The sequence below is a fragment of the Bombus vancouverensis genome, chromosome 12 (genome assembly GCF_051014615.1).
Source record: "Bombus vancouverensis nearcticus chromosome 12, iyBomVanc1_principal, whole genome shotgun sequence".
Taxonomy (NCBI): domain Eukaryota; kingdom Metazoa; phylum Arthropoda; class Insecta; order Hymenoptera; family Apidae; genus Bombus; species Bombus vancouverensis.
The window spans coordinates 13,166,100-13,187,121 of NC_134922.1; the positions used below are offsets into that span (position 1 = coordinate 13,166,100).

The 21,022-nt window shown below is 42.9% G+C and overlaps 3 protein-coding genes across 14 annotated transcripts in view; 2 read left to right on the forward strand and 1 right to left on the reverse strand.

Moving 5' to 3' along the window:
- Positions 1 to 43: 43 nt before the first annotated feature.
- Positions 44 to 2,991, reverse strand: Mccc2 (methylcrotonyl-CoA carboxylase subunit 2). The gene is made up of 9 exons (XM_033331705.2): positions 2,858 to 2,991; positions 1,966 to 2,219; positions 1,621 to 1,892; positions 1,385 to 1,532; positions 903 to 1,318; positions 699 to 833; positions 495 to 631; positions 339 to 424; positions 44 to 271 (listed from the first exon to the last, which is right to left on the reverse strand). The coding sequence occupies exons 1-9, from the start codon at positions 2,969 to 2,971 to the stop codon at positions 154 to 156; spliced, it is 1,680 nt and encodes a 559-aa protein (XP_033187596.2). The 5' UTR covers positions 2,972 to 2,991; the 3' UTR covers positions 44 to 153.
- A 130-nt stretch (positions 2,992 to 3,121) lies between these two features.
- The window catches only part of LOC117155572 (transcription factor 12), a 110,108-nt gene continuing 92,207 nt past the window's right edge, over positions 3,122 to 21,022 (forward strand). For 10 of the 12 annotated variants that reach the window (XM_076623212.1, XM_076623210.1, XM_076623213.1 and 7 more), the window contains exons 1-2: positions 3,328 to 3,758; positions 6,037 to 6,356. In XM_076623212.1, the coding sequence (XP_076479327.1) occupies positions 6,275 to 6,356 (82 nt within the window). In that variant the 5' untranslated portion in view covers positions 3,328 to 3,758; positions 6,037 to 6,274. Of the gene's footprint in view, positions 3,255 to 3,327; positions 3,759 to 6,036; positions 6,357 to 21,022 lie in introns of those variants that run through there. The other 2 variants (XM_076623209.1, XM_076623208.1) reach the window with 2 other exon arrangements.
- LOC117155061 (uncharacterized) lies at positions 3,720 to 5,628 on the forward strand. Its single transcript, XM_033330615.2, has 6 exons — positions 3,720 to 3,758; positions 4,217 to 4,251; positions 4,311 to 4,479; positions 4,555 to 4,624; positions 4,742 to 4,879; positions 5,186 to 5,628. The coding sequence occupies exons 1-6, from the start codon at positions 3,720 to 3,722 to the stop codon at positions 5,254 to 5,256; spliced, it is 522 nt and encodes a 173-aa protein (XP_033186506.1). The 3' UTR covers positions 5,257 to 5,628.

A 21,022-nucleotide genomic window follows, 5' to 3' on the forward strand; every position in this document is an offset into this window, starting at 1 on the left:
TATGTATATGTGGAATGTTTAATGATCATGTATACATGATAACTTTGTATAAAAAATATATATCTTTGGCCTAAAATTTTGTTAGGGAGGTTACAAACATCGGTTCATACTTTCATAATTACAGGTCACTGGTTGCATCGTTGAACACGAACCTTACATTCGGAAAATTCCAAATTTAGTTTCTGGTATGGGTGCGTTCAGCGCTGCCGATAGACTAAGGCCTAATACCACTCTAGTGTCGGTCGGATTGATCACACCGTCGTCCCAAAGCCTGAAAAACAATTTACTCTCAATTTGCTCTCATAAAGTGAAAGAATTAACAGTACGTGAAAATCTACCTGGCACTGGCATAGTACGGACTGCTCTCCTTTTCGAATTTCTCTATGATCGGTCTTTTCAGCTCCTCCTCCTCTTCCGGGGTCCACTGTCACAATCGACGAGATTATATCGATAATTGACAAGACAATAACAGAACGAATTTCAATGTTTTGTACCTCTTTCCCATCGCGAACACGTTGCTGCTTGGTAATTTGCGCTATTACATTCGCAGCCTGTACCCCTCCCATCACGGATATTTTTGCATTCGGCCAGGTATAGAGAAATCTTGGCGAATAAGATCTACCGCACATACCTGCGTATGTATCAAAATTAAACAAACTGAACATGACTCGAACAGTCGTTTATCAAATGCAAAGTACCGTAATTTCCTGCTCCGTACGAACCACCGATCACCACCGTAATTTTGGGCACTTGAGCGCAAGCCACGGCGTTCACCATTTTTGCTCCATTTTTAGCAATGCCCTCGGCCTCGGCATCCTTGCCCACCATAAACCCTGCAGTTTTACAATGACCAGATGTATTAGTCGTGGGAACGCGGCAATTTCATTCAACGAGATACGTACCTGTAATATTCTGCAAGAAAATAAGCGGTATCTTTCTCTGAGCGCAGAGCTGCACGAAATGTGTGGCTTTTAACGCGGCCTGCGAAAACAGTATGCCATTATTCGCAACTATTCCCACGGGGTAACCGTAAATTTTCGCGAAGCCGGTAACCAACGTTTCCCCGTACTGCGCCTTAAACTCGCGAAATCTCGATCCATCCACGATCCTCGCTATCACTTCTCTGACATCGTACGGTCGCTTCAAGTTTACGCCAACTATACCATAAATTTCATCGACGGAATACAGTGGTATGTCCATCTGTTTGTCCAAGTTTACGTGCATCGGTCTTTGTCTATTTAAGTCTTTCACAATCTGACGAGCCAAGTACAAGGCGTGAGTATCATCCATGGCATAATGGTCGGTAACTCCAGAGGTTCTGAAATTGAAACTCCAGAACCATAATCGAAAACAAACGATGTGTCCAGATGTACTTGTTAATTACCGACAATGAACCGTCGCACCGCCCAACTCCTCCGGTGTAACGTCTTCGCCGGTAGAAGCTTTCACCAAAGGCGGACCAGCCAAGAAGATAGTACCCTGATTGCCAACGATTATGTTTTCGTCGGCCATAGCTGGCAAGTATGCGCCTCCTGTATAAATTGATTAAATGTCATTGCGAATAATTGGCGTATAACAGTGCTGAGAGATTCAAGTAGAATACGCGGATCATAGTCAGACCTGCTGTGCAACTTCCCATTACTACTGCAATTTGCGCGATCCCCTTCGAACTTAGGATCGCCTGATTGTAGAAGCTTCTTCCGAAATGCATTTTATCCGGAAATACCTCGGCTTGTCTAGATAAATTTGCGCCACCACTGTCTACCAAATATATGCATGGCAAATGATTCTCTTCCGCAATTTCTTGAGCTCTCAAGTGCTTTTTCACCGTGATTGGATAGTACGTGCCCCCCTTCACAGTCGGATCATTTGCAACTATTACGCATTCAGTGCTAAATGGTGACGACATATTTTTAACGTAATTATCAAAGAATTTTTTCAAGTCCGGAAATTGGAAATACTTACCCTTCTACCCTGCCGATGCCAGTAATAATTCCACCAGCTGGCACTTCTTCGTTATCGTACAGTTCGTAACCAGCTAACTGAGAAAATTCGAGAAAAGGAGATGTCGGATCGAGAAGCGTGTCAATTCGTGCTCGTGGTAAAAGTTTTCCCTTTTTTACGTGTCTTTCTCTCGCCTTTCGTCCCCCGCCCTCTACTACCTTTTCGACTGTCTCTTTTAGTCTATCTACCATACACTTCATTTGTACATAATTGTCCTAGAAACATTTTTTTACCAACTCCACATTCGTTCTGACAATCGTTTTTAACCCCCAACCAGTATCATTGGCTCATAGATAATTACTATAGAGTTTATTCAATTATAATTTGTATTTTTTACTTTACGCAACGAAAATCACTGATAGTCATTACGATGACAGTCATAAAATGTAGAATAAAATTAATCAAATACTAAATATTAGAAAGCATAATTGTACAAATACTGTTATTAATTATCCCGATTTAGCAAAATAATTCAAGCTGTGCGATCGCTAATGATTCAACGATAACCAATTGAGAGCCAATTATTTTCATTATTCGAAACATTGCATGCACTGTTTTTAATAAATTATGAAAAAAAGGCGCGCGCAATGTTCGTAAGGTTTGTATTACGCGCCATACATCATCGTGAGTCAGTTGTGCAGTCGTCCATCACGCTCCGAATGCATTTAAATAAACAATATCAATTTATCTCGCTCAAGTGATAAAATAATCCGTCCGTGCAATTAATATCGCGATAATTTTTACATCCCTTTCAAAGTGATAAGTTAATATCGATCAAAAGTGGAATCCTTAAAGAGATTAGTTTCAGGATGGTTCGTTTATGAATGAAATGCGCATGTACTCTCGTTCTAACCTGATACTCCGGTGACTTGGTGTCTTGTTCACTACCGATAATGATAGCTTCATCGTGAAACGTTCTTGTAGTACGGCGTAAATTTCTCATAAAAAGATTTCCTTTCCTTAACATCCTTATTAATATCGATCCTTCTGTTACTTTACTTTCGTGAATTATACGTAACTATAGCGCGTACTATGATCACTACACTTTACGCTTGCTTATATACACAGCAGCTACAACAATGTAATTCACTTATTTTTGAGGCCGAGCTACGCTGCCATCTCAGTGAAGTTATTCACAGTTCGGAGGCTGATGTTTTTATCGTGATATGCGGTGGGAATAACACATAATAGTAGCAGACTACTTATCAAAGCATTGTGAAGAGAGATAACTTTTTCCAATTCAGGATCACGTAGGGTCAATGATATAATACAAAATACGTCAAGATATCGTAGATTTTTCAATAGGACGAAACATAAAAATGTTTTTGTTGCTCTTATTAATTAACGATGTTAAATTTTATATCTTTTACGATCGATGATGTAAAATGGTATAACATAGACAAAACATAGACAAATTTTTAATTAATACATATTAAATTCAAATAATTGGTACGCATTGCATTTTATAGATGGTGCTCAGATCGCAGGTTTGTGCTAGATGTCGTTGGAAACGGAGGTGTATCGCTACGCAGTATCCGTTTTGCGTTGCATTGATGAAAGGTTTAGAAAAAGGGTGAAGTTTGAGAATACTTTATCAATCGTGGACGAATAACAAACGTGTCTCGACTGATAAGTAGCTAACGATAGTCAACGTAGAAGCAAAGAACGTGACAAGGTATTAGATCAAGTTCGAGAAAAATTTGAAAGCTTACAGAATGCCGGACATATCCAGTCTATCTCATTACCCTTTAAAGGTAAATATCATTAAAGTAACATTCGATTTGTCATTTCCTTGAATAATTCTACTTTGGAATCATTTGCTTTATTCCTATTCGTTGCACGTCATATTCCTTACTTTTTCTCGTTTCGCTTTGTTATCGCTTTCCGCTCGAGCGATTACGACGATTTCTCTTCGATATTCGGTGTTTCCGATTATGAGAACAGATGTCAGATAATCTCCTAAAATTGTAATTACCTTTTACGAAGGCTTTACCGTAGTTCCTTTCGACGATGCATGTTTTCTAAAGAGTAAAATAGAATTATGTAAGGGCACGGCAATGAAACAATTCCATAACTTGTTTGACAAGTTTCTCGTATTATCAAGGCGGTTTCTGCAATACCGCAATTGCATTATCAAGAATCCGTTGCCTAGAAAACTCTACTTATTTAGCATTTTAAGATCATTTTTTATGATCTTGTCGGATTTTTTCAGGTGATATTTGCAATTCATTTAGTCCTAGTAACATGGTAAGAATAAACTTTTTGTTTACTGTATACTAATCTGCAATTTAGAAAGTATTGTAAAGTACTGTAATGTATGGAATGTCATATTTGTACTACATAGTTAAACGATGGATTTCTAGGAGCATTCAGGGACATTGGTGCCCAAGGTCTGTAATGTTTTACAATTTTCTTTTCTTCGTTTGTTTATTGTGGGCTATTCACAATATCGAATCAGACGAACCTCTGCAATTTGTAAGCATTTAACCATTCATATATATTTTATGGTTCTGGTAAGATCAGTGTTTGTAATAGAATTATATATTTTAGGCACTTTTTATAAATGTACTGTCCATTTTTTTTGACATAGTAACATTAGCAGTCTATTTCCCATCAATGTGTAAGTTGGTGCCACTTACTATCAAATTTAAGACTAACACTTAAAGCTTGATAAATTATATCGTTGATTAACCTCCCTACGCAGAAGATATATCAATCTGATCGCACGAACTTGTAGATGTATCTGAGACGCTTAGTGCAACAATTATGATCATAAACATGATTGTTCGCATCATCACAAGTGTATATCTTCTACGAATAGGCCAAGCAAGAGGTGGATGTTTATCCACAATGTTTACTACAGGTCCTGCAATGGGTCAGTAATACATTGGAATACAGATGTTTTGTAGGCCTGCGTTGCTTCTACAAAGTTATGCTTTGAGTAGGTGCATGACATCTTTTGTTTCAAGTATGCATATTATATCGCACAGTTACACTACGTTGTTTGTAACGGTATTTGTGAATGTAATGCTTGATACGATACAAACTGTTTACAATGTACAGTGTTTTATTTGCAACCATATTGAACTATGCACTGTGTCGTACTGCCTTTTTTTGTATGCGTGGTTCACAATTTGAAGGGGATGGGGAACAAACTTTTATGAATGTTTTTCTATTTTAGGCTTTGGTCGACAGGATTACGAGGACATATCTCATCCGATTCCACAAAATTCCGATTTTGCTGGAGTTTAAAAATACGATATGACATTACTAAAGTTCGATACGTCGAAAATTACGCGATATCGTTGTCGTATCTCTCGTAACTCGTAAGAAGTACGCGCACGTATAATCACGTTACTGATATTAAATACTACTTTATTTATATATTTTAGAATCTCTAACAACGATGACATTCAGTGCAATCTAGAATTTTTATTTTATGTATATACCGTATGCAAATAACGCTCCGTCGATACGCGATGACACGGAAAGAATCGTATATTATTATATCATTATAATAAAACTTAACTTAATTATACGTTTCATACGCCCAACCTATAGATTTTATTCTGTACAATTATTTGTACTCTTAACATGTGAATAAAAATTTTCATTGCAACCGTATGCCCGAACTCCTTAGGTTTTCATGGACTGTAATCTTTAATCTTCAACCTCTTAAACTTATTATTTAAGGCTACATTGTTCGTAGATTAATGAAAAAAAAGAAAAAAGTAGAAAACGAATAATCATTGGATTAATCCTCTGATGGGCGGGCAGGAGATTATAAATCAAATTTTGATTAAAACAGGATAAATACGCTATTCAATATTGCTGTCTTTTGTTTACGATGTTTGCTTAATTCGAATTACTTTGTTGAAAATAATATAAGTTATTTTCAAATATTAATCATTTTCCACGAAAAAAGATATTCTCTTACACTCTTTTGCCCGTACATCGGAGAATGACTAGACAATAAGGAAAATAAAGAAATAACGATTATGTTTGATTAACGATAAATATATTTTTGCGAAGGTGTCGAAAGAGGAAAGAATGATATTCAAAGCAACCGCGTAGCGACAGTGGCGCGAGTCAGTGGAAAAAGAGTGGCGCCACTGATGAACTATAAGAGCCGCATCGGTGAGGCGGCGTGGTTCAGTAGTGTGCGTGACCGTTCCGGGAGGAGGGTGACTCCACGCGCGGCCACACCGCGAAACCGTGCCCCACTCGCCTCAACCACGAACGTCCACTCGTTTTCTCGTCTCGTGAAAACATGGCGGCCAGCGACGACGAGCCGATGCATCTCTACGAGGTCTTTCAAAACTGCTTCAATAAGATCGCCAACAAGCATCCTGGTGAGTGTCGTCAGTCACTGAAACAATATTCATTAAACACAGAGAATCAGGAGAATTCTGTGCTGTGCGTGTACCGTGTGAAAATAGAGCGACGGAGTCTCTTGTGTCTAGTGTCTTCTGCGAGAGCACCGTGCATTAAATGCAGCAAGCGTCGCGTTTGGTGGTTCCCTTGTGTCAACGAATCATTTTGCAAAGGGTTAGGAAGAATTCGAGTGTTGTGTTTCGGTCGATCGAGCTCTTGATCACGTCGACGATCCGTGCCGGACGATTCTCTCGACTGACTCGCTCCGTTCTGTGTTTTGGTTTGCTTGTCAGTGCTTTGGACAGTGCTGCCCCGTCGTAGTGAACTAACCCCCCGAGAGAGAGAGATTAGTTCTCTTCCTTGTGCTTCGTGTATCGCTATTATTGTTCTTTCGTTCGTTTAAACTCGAATACTATTTGCATATTGTCCGTGTGGCGTACTAGACGTCGAAAATATAGTCGACATAACCTAGACATCGGAGACTCGTCGCTCTCTCGCTCGCTGTCATGTGCAACAGTCGATCGAAACTGTTGTGATACATTTGTAAAGCGTCCGTGCGACTAATACCGAAAACAACAACGCTAGACATTAATGCATTATTATTTATTTCGCGTATCATCGACGTTCGTCGATGTGGCGATATTCGTTTTCAAAAGTTGGCCCCCGATTGGGCGAGACAGCCGAGACTCGATCATGTACCACGTGTCCTCTCGGCGACGCCGCTGGAATCGTTAGAGGTTAATCGCTCGAACATAATATAAGAAAGACCATAAATCGGAATCTTTCTACTGGCACAGAATCTCGAAAGACTTCTCGAGGGTAGGAATTACGGTCCTTTCTTTCTTTTTCATTTCTTTTTTTCTTTTCTCGCCTTTCCCTTTTCACGTAGTTGACCGAGAAATAAATAGTTCTTACAATTCGGAGCATTGTTACGCCATGGTCGTTGCGTGAACCGTATTTAAAAGAGGTTCCCATCCTTTCGCGACAGTTTTAACACACGTCAATTCCAGCACGTGCCTGTCCGATCGAACGCCGATGATATTATCGACGCTCGATGTTGATCACGCTCGTGGTCGAATATTCTTATCTGTTTTCGAAATTTATATCTAATATGGTGACATTGTCGAGCTTTGATTTATCAGCGATAAGGTTAATAAGGGTAGCAGGTTTGGTCGGTCGTGTCGGTCGTGTCGGCCACGAAATCATTCCGAAAATTGTTGTTCAAAGGGAATTGTAAAGTCGACTGTTTGCATGTCGCTCGGGATAGTTGGTAAACCGAGTCTCGGTTGTTTGTTTAGCTTGTGGATACTGTTTGGAAAACGCTGGAGGTGGTGCATGGTTGTCCTCGACCAAATGCTCTTCCTAGTCGGTAACGAAATGTTTCGTGTCGCACATAGTACCTACGTATACTACGTACACAGGATCGACTATCCAAATTAAACGTTTTTTCTTTCTCTTGTTAGACGAGCCGCGTTAGATTGATATATCGATGCACGCGGCGAGTTCGTGTATTTAATCGGAGATTAGATATACGATTCGCCGGCCGAACGGCGTGTCGAGTTTTACACGATGTTTGAAGAGCGGTCCGAATAATTTCGAAAATATCGCGTCGATTGTTTAGGATCGATCGTCGTCTTACTCATTTATATTCCCGATGTTTAAGCGCGCACGGTGTCGGGTTCGTTAAGCGTCAATTGTTCGGACGAGGCGGCCGCCAATTGCCAACAATCCGGTTAATTCTTCGCTCGTTTCGCCCCTGTTAATTTCAACGATTGCCACTTTGACTGGAAACATTGTATACGATTTGATATAAAGCCTCGTTCAGATTAGTCCAGTTACCTGAATTCGTACGATTTAAAGTCCAGCAACTTGAAACTTCTTTACCAGCATGAAATTACCGTTTACTTTATTCCAGACATTCTTTCAAGTTTTTATACTTCATCAGACTCGTTGGCAGTGAAACTACCAAATCGATCAGAACGATGCGCAGATTTTTTAGTTTTGCAGCTATTAAAATGGTGTATGCGTTTTCGGTAATAATAATGCTTGCTTTTATTAAGACGGGAACATGGTCACGTTTCTTATCTTATTTTGTTATTCTTGTCTCGTTACTTTAATCTTATACGATATATGCAGGTAGATATTAAATGTAGTTCTATAGTATTGGTCAATTGTAACTTAAGGAGCAGCTAGTATTTGATGCAGGCCACAAATTCTCATTCATTGTTTTAATATCCGAAGGGTCAGGGCTCGATCGTTCAAGTGCAAGGGTATCTAAAAATAAAGGGGAATCTCCAACGTACATTCCACAGATATTTCTTTCCATTTGGACGAAGCGTTTCTATCTTTGTTCGTTAATGGGACTGTACGTACATATGTATACGTCTCAAAGGTTCTCGCACGACAGGATGGGCAAACGGCAAAATTGCACGTAATGCCACGAAAACACGAGCGTAGATTTTAATGGTCGATTCGATCTAAAATTATCAGACAGTGACTCACGAGTAAATTTACCTGAAGCGGAGTTTGTTTCGGGAAACCGCGGCACGATAAAGCGTTCACCGTCCACGATACGTTTACTTAGGAGCAAATACTTTCTGCAAGCACTAATTATTCAATGTTGACCAACGAAACGCGGATGAGTGTACAGGGTGTTTCGGAAACGATCTTTTACGATCTTGAAAATTTTATCTCTCGATATTCCAGCCTGTTTCAATCGTTGATATTACTGATTCATAGTTGAAAGAGGCTTGGAACTCCGAAAGTAAAAGATATCTGGATCGATGTGCATCTATTAAGACTCTTTCGCTTGTTTTGGCGGAGCAGTGCGTGGTCTTGAAGCTTTGCCTCGACTCTCATTCACGTTCCCTAAACTTTCTCCGATTGCAATGTTTTTGTCCGGGATCGATATTTCGGTATGAAGAAACGCGGTGCGATATCTCGGTGGTGGCTGGAAAATCGAATCTTCCACGGGGCGATTCTGTTTCAGCTCGTAAACTGTAGCGACGAATCCGTGCGACTTGCAAGTATTACAAGGGAATACCTCCTCGCAGGGAAACGCGGCTGATTTGATCTGACCCAAGAGCGCCATTTCTGAAACTCTCTCGTTCCCCAGAGCGAGAGTTTGAACGAACAACCATAAACGAGCTCCAGACACAACACTCGTGACTTAGCTCTCCTTCTTCCTTTCTCTTTCCATCCCACAGACCCTTCGATTTCTCTCTTTTTCCCTTTTTACCTTATTTCTCTCTCAGGAGAATTATCGAGGGAGTGTCACCGTGATGCACCTGCCTCTTGCTCTCTCTTTCTCTCTTTCTCTCTTTTTTCTCACTCCCGCTATATCCCTGTCTTCCTGCCGCCTTCTCCTTCACTCTCGCATTGCTTATTGGTCGCACACGCGCCTCGCACACGACTTGGTACCGCAATGGATCGCCTATGAAAATTCTCGATGGTACTCCAAGTGGATAAACGGATGATTTCGTAACTGCGGAAATGAAAATGTATACGACTCCCAAATGTAAACTGCAATTTCCTCTAGCAGTTATGATTCTGTATAGTACGTGTGTTGCCGAAAACAATTACAGTATCAGAGGATGGCTGTGCATCGATCTATCGAGTCGAAATAAAAAAGACTATGGATCCGATAAATCGATAAAAAAAAAGAAAAAAAATTGAAGCGATAAACGTTAACCATTAGAACCCTCTCGCATATTTCGACTAACGTTATTAGCGAAAATTTACTTAATTAGGGAAGCGATTTTAAAACTCGATACGTCATCGATCAATTTCGCTTCAAAACTATCTTTCCATTTATTTTTGAAGTCGAATATACGTTTCTATCAGCCTCTTGAGCACTTAAGAAATATTAATTAATATCGCGTATGCGGAATAATATTGATTGAATTGGACAATCGGAAGGTGTGTACATGCGTGTCTCCAAAGCACGCGAATTCGATTTCTTGCATCGCGAAGCGCTGCTCTATTCTTCGAGACGTTCGAACGACTCGTTACTCGTTAACGAACCGTTCGTGAAGCCGTGTTCACGGAGAGGATGCGGGATTCTAGCGCTATTCTTCGGTAGCTGCAATTCCGGAAGCTGTCCAGTCTGAAAGTAAATCAGGGAAAAGTTTCCCGTGGTTCGGCTACGAAACTTTTCGATCCTCTTCTTAGGGAAGGCCAAGTCCAAAGTGCGTTTCATGTACGGGCGCGCACACACAAATCAAGGATGAGCATAATCTACATTTACAGCAGGGGCCCGATGAGCATCTGCTTCCACCCCTCTTCGCCCTCGACCCCTCATCCCTCGACGCCCTAGTCTGAATCCCTTTCTCCGCCAACGAGCATCCTCCCACCGTCGTGCACGCGTGTATTCTCCCGATCACGATCGTTTCTTCCTCGTCCGCGTCGAACTTTGTTCGCTCGTTCCCTCTCTCTTCCATTTACACGCCAGAAACGTATAATATACAGCCAACGCGTAGTATACAGCGTCGGCCATAAGTATATCAACACGCTTATAAACATTTAGCGTAAGTCGAATGCTTTTGACTACTTTTATTTTCTAGCTGTACTGTTATAAATAAGCTGCGGATTTTTATGCAATTTTCTATTCTTATCAAGAGAATCGAGAAAACCGGACGAAATTTATTTCGTTATATCTATACGCATGATACAGTCGCCTCGGAAAGAGTAAGCCAACGCCCTTTAAACGTAAGACGGCTAACTTGGTTCCCGAGGTGACTATATCTGTCTATAATGTAAAATATCGAACAAAGTAAAATTTGTTGGTGTCTTGCATCGAATGTAATTGGGTAGGTGCGCTGATACTTATGGCCGGCGGTGTATTATATACGCGCGTGCGACACCAGTGTCGATAGGTCACGCGGAGATCTCTTCGTACGTTATCTTCAACTTTATTATTTGCTTTATCGCTAGCGAAAAATTTGTAATCATTTAAGCTCGACCTTTCAATTCATCTCGATTTTTCCGACCTCTCCCTCTCTTTCACTTCCTCTCTCTCTCTCTCTCTCTCTCTCTCTCTCTTTGCATCTATTGCGTCTCGAAACAGAGGATTCTCTTTTTGCGTTCTTCGCGAAATCTGTGTAGATATTGTTGGTTGTTGTGGGTTTTATCTTCTCGCTGCGAGCAGGATAAAAATGCGCTTTGATAAAATGCTTAACGAGTCGTAACACTTTGTATATAGGATGATACTAATATATTGTGACGATATGAGTAATTTCAATATGCATTGGTATTTTTTCGTTCGAGGGTGAATGTGCGTCTTTCGATCGTGAGGTCATCGAGATAACAGTAATATAAAGACGCGTATTTATCAGCAATCGTGTTCGCGAATCTTAAAATGTTGCAGAAATTGTTGTGTTCGCGCTTCGAAGGATTATTTTTCGCTTAATAAGAAAACACGCGTATCACGCAGCCTTCTTTAAACTTAAGATGATTATTAAGGATAAGGAAACGCGACCAGATGCAAAACGAAGGAAAGAACGCGGCAGAGTCGAAGGTTAGTCAAAGCATGGAGATTTACTTTCGGGCTCCTGAACTAGATTAGCTGGCTCGATAGTGGAGAGTAGACGCGAAGGTGTTTGAGAAGTTGGCGAAACGGGCGAGTGCACGGTGCGACTCGAATTCCTGACTAATGCAAGTCCCTCGTTACCGAACGTACGCCGCCATTCGCCGCGCTCCCGTTATGGTCGATATGAATTTGCCACAGCGTGAAACGCCATCGTCCTGAAACTCTTCGCTTCCCTCCCATTCTCCTTCTCTTTCTCTCCGTATCTTCTCCTCGAGAGTAACGCGCCAACAATCTCGTGTCTCCGCTCTTTCTGTATTTCTCTCTCGGTGGCCGTCGGCTGGTCTTGGTAAATTCGCGATGTTCCACGGTGAAGAGCAAAAGTCCATTAGCCACTGCGAGAACTGGGTTACCGAGAGGAGCTTGGACAGATAAAAAAGATTCCCGACGATTCTCTATATTTGGCGCTTGTCGTTCCCTTTCGCCGATCAGCCGTTTCTGATCCGAGATCTCCGATTCGAACTTCAAAGTCTCCAAAATCATGCAACGTTTCCCTTGGTTTCTCTTACCACGGATACGCGTTTCTTACGCCGAATGTCTCCGCAAGAGTTGATATCGCGTTCTCTGGAAAGACCGTCTATCGTCCTAGAGAGTCTCTTAGCAGTTTGACTGAAAGCACCACCCTATGGAGTACCATATCCTGCTATCCTCTTGTCTCATTGGCGTAGGCTTCGCTGTTCTCAACTTCGTTCTCCTTTATCGTTATAATGATAAAAGTTTCTTCGGATAGATTTACCAGTTTGTGCGTCGAGAACGACAAGTGAAATTCCTATAATAGAAGTTCGTCGATTCTCCTTATTACCGATAATTTTTCGTTCATACGGTAGGTGTCGAGCTCCAGATAAATAAAGTCCGTATAAACGGAATTCGCTCGTAATTTAAATTCTCTAAAATATTCCATTTGCTCGTTATAAAATTCCACGAAATATCGCTTTTGCAATAGGGCGAAAGTGAAAAATCTATCTGACCAGAAACCTTTACACGCTGTTTAACGACAAAGAGGGATAAATTGTGGCGGCAAATCTATTAAATGAAACATGTTCTAGTATAGTCTGTTATCACAGCATAGATGTTGAGTCTCTTCTGGTTAACAATTCTGCAGTTGTATAACTGCATAGATCCTCGATCTGCGTATTCTTGTTTTCGTTGCAAGGGTACCAAAAGTAGCCTCGCTTTCTAAAAGAAGTATAAAAAAAAGAAGAAAGAAAGGAAGGAGACTGGCGGAGACGAAGAAATTGATCGCAGGCCGATTTAAGCCGGGTAGGAAGAGCGATGCCACCTGTAACAGATCGTGAGCGCGCGTAATCGGCGAAAAGCTGGCTGGTCGAACGCGTGTGCAGACATTCACGCTCGCGCACAAATGCACGCAAGTGCGCGCCGCTGGTGGGTCTGTACGGCGCCGACCTGCACCACGGTTCGGAATAGACATCTGGCCAGATTTCGTTAAGTTTGGCCCACGTGTACACACCTATACGTACGTGTATATATACGGCATATATAGACGCGTACACGCGACACCGGGGCTCGAACAAATGTGCATTCGGCTCCTGGCGCCAGAGCCGAAAAGGGGGCTCTGATTTTTTGGCAGGTGCCACTGTCCTCGACCAGCGTCACTTTCCGACGTTCAATGGCCTGCCCCCGACTCACGAAATTCCTCGGAATTTCGAGTCTCATCGACCGCGAGATACCACGGGTCAAACTCGACCATCGAACTTTGTCTGCCCTGTAATTTCCCTCTGATCATCCTCCACTCGATTCTCTCTGTCTCTCTCTCTCTCTCTTTCTCTCCCTCCCGCCCCTCACCCATTCCTCGGCTCCGTCGATTTAGCGGGAAGCAATTCTCAGAAGAAATAGCTCTTCCGTCTATCGTCGTTTATAAGGCACCCTTGCCTTTCCACCCTGAGTAAAGGAAAGACCATCGAACGCGCGTGAGAACGCGTGATCTGGTAAAACGTGAAGGCGAAAATGGCGGCAGCTTCTCACCTGTTGAACGCAACCCCGAGGCGATGCAGAAGATTCGCTCCTGCCTCGAACGTTGATACTCTTGGTGGTCCTCTTGCGCCGTGCTGGTTCACGTGAACCCGTGAATGAAAACCCGGGTTAACCTAGTCGTGAGAACTGGAGTGAGAGGGAGAGAGACAGCACGAAATCGGAGCACGTGTACGCCACGTGCCATGGGCGGCACGAGCTCGCGCGCGCGCGCACACGCACGCACCTTCGCCACCTTTTTTCCACGCGATTTTACTTAACGCGGGCACTTCACCCGTTTTCACCATTTTCGATCGTCCAGTAGCAAACCGTGAACCTGTTCTCGCGCGTACTCGCGATTTTCGGACGAATCGTGCCAATGTGCACGCATCCTATCTTTCACTTTGGGTTTACCTTCTGTACACAGTGCCCCATGAAAGTATTTCAACGATTATCATCGGACTGCGGATTTTTATGAAAATTCGTATTTATATGAAAACGAGGAAAGTAGAAACTTAGACACAGGAGGTTCGTTTTATCCGTTAAATATTACAACAGGTCTTGTATTTTGGGTATTTTATATATTTTCGTTATTATGTACATCCTATACGTGTTTTCGATCTTTAAATACCCCATGAATGTATAAAAATTCGTAGCGTTCGCGCTTTTCTGGACAACTATACCTTAAATGAACATACTCATACTCGTCATACTGACGAATAGAACATACTGAATATAGAAATTTATAAAATATCTGTACTAATGATCTATAAAATATCTTTCATCTGTATGCGCAAAAATATGAATTTGCGTAAACATCCATAAATTGAAAAGTAGCAGCTAAAATTCTAAGCTACGTCGTTCGTGTTTATCGTTGCTTTTCTTACGGAGACATCGAGTTGGATTCTGTCCAAGGAACACGAACAAAAGGGATTCGCGAAACGATACCCTGGACGGATAACCCATTTCAGGAACATCTCAGATCATTTTCCTCTATCAGTCTCGTTCGATTATTTCTTGGTCTGCGCTTAGGTCAACATTTCGAGAGAATTGAAATTGAAGTAGTAATTGATCACGAGGAAGATCGAAATTTCAAGAAAACTTAAGAGTGATTTTTGGCTTTACGATGTTTATAAACCTGTAAAAGACACCTGTAAAAGATGGCGCTCTGAGAAGACAGATCCTCCTCTTTGTCCAACGAACGACTCGATTACTATATCGTTTTCCTCTGTCAATATATTTCTCCCAATTATTCCCTGATTTTCGTTCGGCGCGAGAAAAAGAAACTTTAAGAAAAATGAACGACGTATTGCTTGCCGTGAGAAACTTCAGTTATGTGGGCTGCGTGAATCATATACGGCGCTCCATGTAAGAACAACGGCAAAGAAATATATTTATCTATACTCGAACAATCTTATCGCTATCCGCCCAAGGCTAAAACAGTTCCGGTCAGAAGGAACCAGATATTTGTGATTATTACTGCCAATGTATTAAAAAGATGTTTGAGAGTCACTGGAGCCCCCGTGGCCTGCGCCACTGTCCTCCGGTGGGCCCCTTCTAGGGTAACACGAAGGGGGGCACTGACAGCGACAGCTGCCGCTGCTGCTGCTATATTCCCCTCCTTCTTTCTTTCTCCGTCTCTCCTACTCGTTGTCCACGTCTTGCCGTTTCCACTCGGTGCCTTTTGCCGGAGCCATAGCCCTCTTGGTCCCGCGGGGCCCGTTGGCACCACGGCATCCCCACCATGATGCCCATGGTCGCGTGGCAGCCAGCCTTCTCCTCTACAAAATACACCTTCGCCGTTCCGTTTACATCCAAACGCCGCAACGGACGGTCCCCTTTTTTCTTCCTTTTTCTTTCTCCCCCTCTCTTTTTCTTTTTCCCTTCGTTCTTTCTTCTTGCAGCGCTTCCTTTCCTCAGACTGCGAATATCACGCTCGAGCCAGCCTCGCTTCTTCTTGCGAATCGTACGCTCGATTCGTCTCTTCGCGTTGATACGTACCGGTCGTTGCGCTTGCTACTCTTTTTATCCCAAATTTTTGCTGCTCCTGCTATCTTCCGCTACGGAAAGTAACGGTTTCAAAATACTCGCTTCGATAGCTTGCATCGGTCTCTCCGATTCGGATTTCACCTGCTCTGATTCGTATACAAGGGATGATTTAATTAGTTTCGTTGCAATTGGAACGTCGAATAAGAATCGATGCAGGCTCGATTATACTTGTATCAATCATATGTACGTGCACGTACATTTATATATATGTGTACATACACGACTTTTACACACCTGACGATAAGTATTCTTTCGTTGCTACGCGTGCATTGCTCTCCGTATAGTAACAAGCAACTGCCGAGAAAAAGTGGCTCGTCTGCATCGATCCTGAGTGAAGTATTTCCGCGAAGTCCATCGGTACTCGAAGAATTTGTCTGGATCGGCCACCGCGTTTCGCGACTTCGATTTCTATAATTTTCGCTCACATTCGTGGGGTCCTTGTACCTATCCGTGTACCTAGCCGTACACCCATAATACACTGCGGTTTCAGAGCCGATGAATAAGTTGCGATATTATACGTAGAAGTATAACGCACACGCTCTTCCGATTATTTTCACTACGCTGATTCCACTGTGGCCTTGCGAGCGAGCTTTCGAAATTCTGGCCTTGCAAACAGCTTGGAAACTTGGAGATATAAAAACCTGCGTGAAAAATTCCTTCGAATATTAATTTCATCCGAGTCCAAGCTGAACGTTTCAAGACAATAGCGTAAGACCCGCGTGTTAAGTAGCGTTAGATCGTCGTTGCAATAGAACAGAGAGAAACGATCGTAGATCGATCGAACGATTCGATCGGAGTCAGGGCGCTGGTTCGGTTGAGCACCAGTGTCTACCTGAGTTCTTTTTCATATTTTTTTTCCTCTTTCTCTGCTGGTCTTCTATTCTTCCTCCCTCTGGTGTACGTATCCCCTCTACCATTGGGGTCGAGGGCCCCAAGGGTGGCAAACCTTTCCCCCTTCCTCTTCTTTCTCTATTCTCTGCTGGCCGCGAACTTCTTTTTTCCTCTTTTTTCTCTTCCCTTCCTCCCTTCTTCTTTCTCTCTCCTCCCTTTCTTTGTCCGTGCGTGTCTCTCTCTCTCTCTCTCTCTCTCTCTCTCGCTCACTCGCTCGCTTTCTCTCGCTTACCTGCGGGAACTTGGAACACCCTTTTGGGTCGCGTGGCACCGTGCACCGGCATGGTACACACGCGAATTCTCCCATAGAAATCGCTCGTTGGGGTGCGTGGGTCTGCGTAGTGGCGGTATACGTATCGGGTGTCCTGCAAATATAACAAAGAAAAGAAGAATTCTTGAGCCGAATCTGAAAATTTATACAGAAGTTACGACTATTGCAAGACGCTTATCGCAAATGTACATATATCTAGTAAAAAAATTAGCATACAGCATGAATAGATATCTGAAACATATAATAAGTGCAGAGTATTCTCTGCAGGTTATGGGTATTCTATGTACTTTTTATTTTCAGATTTGTTTCAGAATTTGTCTGATACAATCGTGAAATGTTTCGTTACGGTGGAGATGAAATTTCAAAATGTTTCCTATAATACGCGTGATGTATTCGTAAAAGGTTTCTGTAAGTATTGGAATACTTTTGTCAGACGCTGTATCTTGTATTTTGGGAATGTCAGTCGTATCCTGATTTCTTGAAACGTCGTCACGAAACGTCGGGGACGACTATTAAAATTTACACGCGGGCGTAAAAAAATGCAGCGACTATTCGAGGGAGATAATCGAATTAAGCCTTTCCAAGGCGCGCAGGTGTTTCATTATTTCTTTCGTCGTTTTTACAAGCTTCGCCGTCACATTTTTCTCCGCGTTCATTTACGTTTGGTTTAATCGTGCTCTCAACAGGTGGCGATACAACACGTTAGAAATTCGATCGACCAGATTTCGGGCAGCTTTCTTTCTCCGCTCGATCGTACGAGGCAAATTGCTCGAGGTCCTACTTCGCGAAGCTGTGGTTCGTCGCCGAACAAGCGACGAAGTTTTGCCGGTGTTTCGCGTTTCTCGAAAGAGTTGCTGGTTGTTACCCGATGATACTTTATTTTTCTTCGTGTTCCTGTTGCTAGCTACATCTTAATAAAAGTTGCCGCTTGTGGCTAGCGGCGAAGATCAGAATCGGAATTAAGAATCGTCGCGACGGAAATAATTGTTTCTTCGGTGTGTAAAGTTGGCTGACTGTTTCACAACGCACGTTGCTATTTGTTGCATGATCGATATTTCTAGTTTACATTTGCGCGTAGACAACTTGTTGCTAGGAACACATGCCGTTTCGAAACCGAGACGAAAGCAAAATGTTCCTTTTATTACGTTGTTTCAACAACGCGAACAAAGTGTTCCTACAAGTTGATATTTGTTGGGCGTCGTTTGAAACGTACAGCAACAACAAAAAGTTGCGCGTTGCTGCCTCAGCGATGACGCGGTTCAAGCGAGTATCGGTTGCTTGTGGGAACGAAAAGGATCCTTTGGTCGGAGTTTGGTCAGAGCGCAGCAAGGTACCCACGCCGATCAGGCGACTGATCGTTTTTCGAAAAAAGGGAAAAAATCAAGGGTCGGGTCAAGCTGTCGTTGGTATCCGGGGTCAAAGTACAGTCACTTAATTCTGGTCCACGTTGAACACGTTCGATCGAGCGTGTAATCGTGTCTTTTAACGCATCCCTCGATCGTCCCTAGATTATGGAAATTTTGCGTTATATGGAAGCAACGTGCCTCGTTAATTAAACCCTTCTTCGTTAACCCGTCTCGCGAGGCCAAAGCCGCATTTTTACCACCTGTTCTTTAATTTCACTTCGTTCTATCGGCTAGATGAGAACCGGATGCTGACGTCTAGAGACGTTTACCGAGGTGGATTAGTACGAACGATAAGTCAGTCGTATCGCGTGGCTCGCTCGAACTTGGACGTTCAACACGGAAAGCTTTCTCGCTGCTTTTCTCCGGAATCGGGAAATGCAGATACGCCGGTCTACCGTTTCGCGGTGCCTTGTCTTTCACGACCATTTTTTTTATGTCCGCGCTTGCTTTTCAACGTTTAGTCGTTGCGCGCGTTTTTTTTTTTTACGGGATCGTCAAAACTCTGAAACGCTGGCTGGCATTTTCGCGGCACGTAATATTCGCCGATATTTTTTCCTTTCTCTTTCATGCGACTCTGTGGCGAATTCGCGAAACAGCGTCGAAGCGATACACAGTCGTGGATTATTCGGTAAATCATTGAAAATGATACATTTGCGTAAACAAGTCACATTACACGAAACATCGTTCACACTTATTCCCACTAGTTGTCCATTTATCTTTTTTCCCGACTGGTACGTTCGAGGTAGAGGGGAAAAATATAATAAAATTCGTAGGCGAGCATCGTTATTTGTTCCTAGACTCTATTCCTCCACTGATTTTTGCGTCGCAATCTGTAAGTAAAATAGAATGGAGCGGTTGCAGAGGGATGTACGCGAGGTAACAACACTGTGATCGAGGGAAAATAATTTTAGGTAATTCTAATTCGATGGTGTCGCGCTGATATACGACGCCGAGCAGGCTGACCACCAAATCGCGGTCGTGTCTCGCGCGCTGAAAATCGTTGGTCGCCGCGCGCAACGCGGCGTGGCGCGTGGTTTTCGAGGTTGTGTCGCGCATTTCGCGAGCTGTAATGCCGAATTGATGTCGGCCGAAATCCGTGTAGATGGTATCGTGGCGACCAGTGGCCGGCTGTGGCGCCGGTAATTCGCCGCCGACATTCGCGTTCCCTCTTTCTGCGATCCTCGTATTCCCTTTCTCGTATATAGAGTTAAAAGTAGGAAAACGTTAATCGTTTGCTAGATAAGATACGTGGGAACGTGACACAACGTTTAAGTGAATTTATATTATTATAATACACATGCGTTATCCTATATAAATGGTAGTATAAAATTAGAATATGCGGGCACTCGAGTGGATTTGTAGCGACAGCACATGAACGTTAATAAAATATACGTATGCGTTAACCCCAAACTAGCGAGAACAGTTCGATCCGATTCGGGGAATTGTCGAGGAAAGTATACGCGAATTTGTCCTGCGATGACGTAATCGAACGACACACGTGGAACAGATGATCACCGCGCAAAACACTTATCAGGAGCCGCGGCCGTATCTCTGTATATTACACATAACACTATCTTGCAGTAATATCTCTTTATCGTAATATTAATTCAATACGTCGCAAGATAATTTTTAGGAAAATTGCTGGATCGTTGTAATTTTTCCGACGTCGCTGTGGCCTGTCAGGATGGTTCGCTACGATGGTATCTTATTTACTACTGTTCTGCCGGTAGTCTTTATCTTACCACCGGCGATCTTTGATTCTAATAGCAGCGATACTGGCATAGAATACTGTAAATCGTGGAGGAACAGGGGCACGGACGTTGTTTCCGTGGCGAGCGAAACACACTTGCTCGGCAAGTCGGACAAGGGCAGCAACTCCGGAATCTCGTCGAGCGGAATCCGTAGTAATTCTTCATCGAGCAATATTCGATAGAGGTGACGCCGGCAGGAGCCAGCGTGGAAGACGAACTAGTCGTGACACGAAGGCCCGGTGCTCAACACTACGTCATAACGGTCGAGCTGGCTTGCACCGGCTCTGAGGATGACACGATGGACCATGGTTTAGCTTGTACTTTGATGCATGATATTGCAGACTCGGTACTGCACGCTTCGGCAAACATGTCACGAGCAAGCCGAAACTGTTAGGATTCATAGTTACCTCGGCCGATCGTGGCATAGTCGGACACTCGCCCTATCGTCTACGCACGGCTATATCCGTCCTCTGTAATATGATATACTCCTTCTGTACCATTCCCTTTTCTCGGCTAGTTATCAACCAGCTGCACTTTCCGCTTTTACCGTTTTAGTAAGAGAATTTCTCTCTCTCTCTCTCTCTCTCTCTCTTAATCGCTAGGTAAATTACTTGGAATAATTAATACGTCCCCGGATCGTCGGCAAATCTCACGTTCGAGGATGGTCGATCTCGAGGGTCGAACTTGAAGGGATGGAGATCGAATTGCGCAATAATAGGGCGTA